Here is a 6,328-nt window from a genome sequence, read left to right on the forward strand (position 1 = left end):
TAAAATGGCCCCCAGCTTTGACCTTCTAAAAACGAAGCTAGAAAAGGGTGGGATGAGATTTCTAATATTGAAACCAATAAAGAGGAAAATTGGGTTATGTGTTTGATCTATCACTGGACTGACTTTGAAAAAGGCTCTAACAAAAGAACTACATTGAAATACTGAGAAGAATGAAGGTCCTCAGTGAGCTAGGAGGGTTTATAGGAAATGGTTTTGGCATAAACTTTTTTATTGTTTAAAAAAATGTTGCTTTTGATAAAAGGCAAAACAGTTAGAAATGATAGTTTTCATGAAAGTCAATGTTTGCGAAGAAATCTGAAGGTCCAGTAGAGTTTGGGCATCATCTTCTGGCATAAGATTTCTTTCTATCTTAGAATGAAGGGAATTCATTCATGGTATTTTCAAAGTAGACTATGGACTTAGTTTTTTTGATATAAATTTTCATCTTGCCTTACCTTGTGGAAATTCTGGTATATGAAGTCCCAGCATGTGTGTGAGTCGATCCTAGGAACTGGAAAAAATATCATAGCTTTTTTCTTTCTTTCTTTCTTTCTTTTTTTTTTTTTTTTTTTTTTTGATACAGGGTCTTGCTCTGTCCACCCAGGCTGGAGTGCAGTAATACAATATCACAGCTCACTGCAGCCTTGACCTCCCAGGCTTCAGTGATCCTCCCACCTCAGCCTCCTGGGTAGCTGGGACTAATGGTGCATGCCACTGTGCCCAGCTAATTTTTCTTTTCTTTTAGAAATGAGGTTTCTCCATGTTGCCCAGGCTGGTCTCAAACTCCTGAGCTCAAACGATCCTCCCACCTTGGCCTCCCAAAGTGCTGGGATTACAGGTGTGAGCCACCGCACCTCGTCAACATAGCCTTCAAAGTCATGGACAGTATACGAAAACAAACAACAAAATCGCCAAAGTGCCTGTTTCTTTACTCACAATTCCACTTGTTGAAGTTGAATTTTCTTCAGCAAACTCACAGAGGAATGTTTCTTGAACACGAACTAAACAACCAAAAATAACATTTTTCTGACCAAGCTTGGTAATTAACACAGTAAACTCCCACACACTTATGGGACACATTAGCCCAAGGGGTAAAATTACAATATGCAATCGTAAGCCCAAGCTGAGTCAATAACTACAAAATGGACAGTTTCTGTGTTTGGAAATGGTTGGTGGGTTGGCATGGGCAAGTTTAGTCAGTTAAACACATTTCTTAAGTTGTTTATTTGCGACGTTGAAACTATTTACAATACTTGGTGGGTTTTCAAGGCCAGCCTACGTTGGCATCACTGTGTGGGAGCACCTAGCACCCTGCCTAACCACCCGGGACACACTCCCATCACTGTCTGCCAAGTCAAAACACTTCAGTCCCATGAGTCCATTCCTCATTACAATCAGTTTTGCATGGCAACATTTTCCTTCATGCTCCAAGATCTCGCTGATTTATGCATTATTTTTTGAACCACCTTAAAATCCATGCAACAGATTTTATTATTTAACAGATTCCATACAGAATTCTGCTGTATGTAAAATGAAAATGCACATCATCTTTGGGGCTATTTTACCAACTTTGGGGTCTTTATCCATGTTGAAACGTAGCCTACTTGGAAATCTGCTGATAATAAAAACTGACAACAATCATGACAAAAATAAGGATATAATATTAAAATAAATCAAATGATATACAGTACTGTCATTATTCTGATACAGAATTTTTACACAGCAATATTGATACAGGTACAAACGGCAATCCATTACAACTGACCTTTCAGTTACAAACAAGGTTTAAATTACAACTTAATACCAATTTAAATATGGTAATTAGTGTTATGCCAGATTAAAATAAATACTTCCTCTTCAAGTGACATTTTCTAGAATATCTCTAAGTAGGAGACTAAAAAAAAAAAAAAAAAAAAAAATTTAGAAAAAGGAAAAGAAGTTAATGTCATCTTTTATTTTTAGAAAAACCCAAATCTAGAAATCTGGGCTAAATTAAGTTGGCTTTCCATTCCTTCTGTCCATACACTAGCCCATCAACCGAGGTGAAGTCCTCTTGGAGTGAGGGGTTTAAGAAGGCTCCGGCAGCACTCCCAGCGTCTGCTGCATGAGAGGAGTTTGGAGTGTCAAGTTCAAATATACACTCTTTTCACTATTTAAATAGCAGGCAAAAAGCTGGATTCCCAACAGTGTTTCTGCCATCAAACTCAAGGAGATAAACCCTCCACTTTAAAATGTAAGAAGAGGGAAGAGACATGGAGAAAAATAAAGTAAGGACCTTGAAATTCTTTGAGGTGGAAGAGGCAAGAGACCAAAGGTTGTATGTGTGTATCTGTGGTGGGGCACAAATGGGGCTTGGAGTGGTGAGAAAACAAAGTTTCTTTAACAAAATATCAAATTCCTACTTTCCTAATTTTTGTGAAAATAAGTACATTTTTGACATCAAAAAAATAAAAGTCAAAGCCAACCAAAACACAAACAGGGAAATGAGGGCCAGTTCCATAATGCCTTACACTTTATATTTCTATCCAAAATTAAAATTCCCTTTGGATTAAAAGAAATCATTTAAAAATCGAAGATAAAAATGTTACTTGGAAAGTTGAGGAAGCGAGAGCATTTCTTTCTGGCACATTCTTTGTTTGGCACAATCACAAATAAGACTTTACAGATAAGATGTGACTATTCACATTTGGTTTCTACTCTAGAGTGATTACTTTCGGGCTAAACAAATAAATCGGTTAAATGAAGTCCGTAAACAGGCCAAGCCTGGCAGACATGGGCAAGTGTGATGCATCCTCCGCCCCAAAAATGGAACCTAAATAAAAAAGAAAATGGAGTCACAGCTGGAAATGTTTCAAAAACAAACCCAACCATTCTTGAGATAGCTCTTTAAACAACAATAACTAGTGTTTATTGAGTGTTAGCTACCCATTAGGCAATATACTCAGTACTTTTTGCTTACTTATTACCTATTATGTATTTTTGAGGTAGAGTCTCAAAAATGCCTGCTCTGTCACCCAGGCTGGAGTGCAGTGGTGCAATCTTGGCTCACTGCAACCTCCGTCTCTCGTGTTCAAGCGGTTCTCCTGCCTCAGGTTCCCGAGTAGCTGGGATTACAGGTGTGCACCACCACACCCAGATAATTTTTGTAGTTTTAGCAGACATGGGGTTTCACCACGTTGGCCAGATGGGTCTCAAACTCCCAACCTCAAGTGATGGGCCTGCCTCGGCCTCTCAAACTGCTGGGATTGCAGGCATGAGTTACCATACCCGTCCTGCTCAGTACTTTTTATATGCTATCCTTTTCCATTCTGACAATCACCTTGTAAAGACGGCAAGCACTTTAATTAGGCCCATTTTATAGATGAGAGGATGAGGCAGAGACTGGTATATTGCCCAAGGTCACTTACCTAAAACTTGAAGCTTGGCTAGCAGTGGACCTGAGAGACCAAGCTTTCAGTCCTCAAGCTGTACTACCTTTTACTTTTTAGCATTTATTTCAGCTCCTTAAGCTTGAACCTGGAATCATGGGCACGACCATGTCTATGCCATGAACAAATATAAACTCACCATCATTGAGTAATATTTAAGTTCATACATTTGCACACAGATGCCAGGAGTCAAAATGCTCGGAAAAAGACTTTAAAAAGAACAGAGGAAAATCAGGAAGGAGGCAAGCTCAGTCTGCATAAATGGAACAAACCACGTAGCAGTGAAAAGTCTGCTTCACTGGAGAGTCACTCTAAGAGCCCAGCCCATGTCACCAGCCAGGCTGGGTTGAGGAGGGTCAACCAACAGCGAGTGTGGTGGTTCTCTGTACAAGTGGCAAATGGTGTACACTCCAAGTACATATGCTTTCCAGAATAAAGACAGCAAATGTTATTTTCCCTCCCCTAAGGCATAGCACATTCCTGAGAATCTGCCTGTGTTACAAGTAATATGGAGAAAGTTTAACCCTAGGCCTGGAGCATCTGTGAAACTGGATGGCAAGTGACTCTGATTCGGGTTCAAGTGAGAGAGATGAGTGACTACAGACTCATGTCTCAGAGATGTTTCCGTAGCTTAAACATGGCAGAGGATGTGTTCTTCTTGCTCCCAAACTCAAAATGCTTTATTCAACATCATTCTAGTGTATTTCTTATTCTGTTCCACCAAAAGAGGCCATCCCACGTCAATGATCTGTTCTTATGAGAAAATCCAAAATGCATCTTTTAGATGCCTTCCAGATAGATTTCTTTGTATGTATCGTGTAGATATTGATACAGATGACCAAAGCTGTCTACAGACAGTGACAGAACCATTCTAACCTTATTTTGGGGCTGAACTGATAGGACACACCCAGCTCTATGGTAGTTCAACAGTGTAAAGGCTAATTCTTCTGGGCATGTCTTTCGGTGGTACCACACTCACATTCTTCTTACCTCCTTTTTCCTTTTTCTTCTCTTCCTCTTTCTTCTTTCCTGCCTTCCATTTTCAAAATTGTTCTGGAAGGGCCAGGGAGATGATTGAGATCAATAAATACAAAGGGAAGAAAAAGAGGTGATAGGAGGGCAGGGTGTGTATGTAGTGAACTGGCGGAGCAAGATCTAGCCAAGCCATCGCAGTTCCTCTGCCCTTTTGCTATGTCATTACTTCCCAGGTCCTAATGACGCCGTCTACATGCAGGCATGTTGACCACTGGATTAATATAGACGTGTGCTCAGAATGGTTCTGTCACTGTGTGAGTCAAAGGGAACTTTGAGGGCCAGCTCTTTTGCCACCACCAAGAACACATCAGGGGAGGTGAGTACAGCTGGACTGGCTTAGACCTTTATAAGTGGATAGCATGAGAAGTGATAATCAATGATCTTTATAGCCTATTCTGACCCTGAGACCTTAAGTTTCCTTTTTGCCAAGCCTAAAGTTGCTACATGGGCCAGTGATTCTCAACTAGGGATGACTGTGTTATGAGGGGACATTTAGCGATGTCTGCAAATGTTTTTTTGTTTGTCACAACTAAGGGCAGGAAGCAGGGTGCTATAGGCATCTAGTGAGTTAAGGCCAGGGATGCTGCTAAACATTTTACAATGCACAGGACAATCCCTACGACAAAGAATTATCTGGCCCAAGACATCAACAGTGCTGAGGTTGAGAAAAATAGACACAGAGAGCAATATCCAAGTAAAAGGAGCCTGAAGTGTGTAAGTGAAATACACCTATAATGAGCATGTCACACTGCTATAAACGGAGACCACCAAGTATGTTTCTTTCATTCAGTCATTCAACAGATACTGAGTGCCGCCTACATACCAGGCCCTATCTTAAGTGCTGAGCATACAGCAGTGAATAAGACAGACGAGGCTGCGCATCACCATGGAGCTTCCCTCTTAATGATACAAGACAGACCACCAGTAAAATTGTTTCAGCTGCTTAATGGTCAGTGCCCTCATGCCGCTCACAGCCTTGTGCTTTCTGCATCGTGACCTTATGATCACTCTCTGGCCTGTCATATGGAGTGGGCAGTGCCTTGGGCCCAGTAGAAAAATCACATGGATTGTGTGCCTCGAGTCAGCTCTCAGAAGGCATCATGTATGGATGCCGTCCCAAACCTCAGCACCAGATTTTTGCTTTGTCTGAGACAGAGGTAAGTGGCTTCCTCCTGAGGTAAAGCAGAGGTCCTGGGCTGAGGTTACTCAGCTAGAAGGGGAAAGTGCTCACAGTCAAACACAATCCTGCTTTCTTCCAGATTTTACTCTCTTCTCAAACACCTCCAAGCCTAGACTCTAGACTCTCTAAAGAGGGGACCATATCCACTTTACTTGTGAGCATACAGCTCTTAGCTTGGTACACAGAAAACACTCAGCAAATATTTGCTGTGTGCCAATCACATGTCCCAAAATGCCCCACAGAGTCTAGGAATTCCTCGAAGGGCAGCAGTGGGATGACCACCTCAAATCCCGAGGCTCCCCTCACTCTGCCCTGCTCAGCTCTGAGCAGGCCCAACATAACTCACACCACCAAACTCAGAGATGGGCTCACCACAAAGCCCAAGAGGCAGAAGCCCCTTTCATGCATAGGTTCCTAGTCCAGGACCTAGGAGGGACCCTGGTAATGTGTTCACAAGGTCATCTGCTTCTGTAGAACTTTCAAAAATATCTTTATACTCTTTCTTTAAATCAAGGACATCAAGACTGTATGAACATCATCCTGGATCTGCCTCAACTGACCCTAACATCATGATTACACTGAACTGCATGGCCCTTAATACCTAGGTGCTTTTTTCTCATTCAGACTCAGTTCACTCAGATCTGTGAGCTCCTAATGACAAAAACCATGATTTCTTTTTTTTTTT

At 41.4% G+C, this 6,328-nt stretch overlaps 1 protein-coding gene across 2 annotated transcripts in view; it reads right to left on the reverse strand.

Moving 5' to 3' along the window:
• Positions 1-908: 908 nt before the first annotated feature.
• PROK2 (prokineticin 2) overlaps positions 909-6,328 on the reverse strand; it is a 12,526-nt gene continuing 7,106 nt past the window's right edge. Inside the window, exons 3-4 of one of the 2 annotated variants that reach the window (XM_032290477.1) lie at positions 4,419-4,481; positions 909-2,812 (exon numbers count right to left, since the gene is read on the reverse strand). In XM_032290477.1, coding sequence (XP_032146368.1) covers positions 2,708-2,812; positions 4,419-4,481 — 168 coding nt within the window. In that variant the 3' untranslated portion in view covers positions 909-2,707. The remainder of the gene's footprint in view (positions 2,813-4,418; positions 4,482-6,328) is intronic. The other variant, XM_032290478.1, reaches the window with a different exon arrangement.

The sequence above is a fragment of the Sapajus apella genome, unplaced genomic scaffold (genome assembly GCF_009761245.1).
Source record: "Sapajus apella isolate SASKATOON/1434 unplaced genomic scaffold, GSC_monkey_1.0 scaffold23, whole genome shotgun sequence".
In the NCBI taxonomy this organism is placed as follows: Eukaryota; Metazoa; Chordata; class Mammalia; order Primates; family Cebidae; genus Sapajus; species Sapajus apella.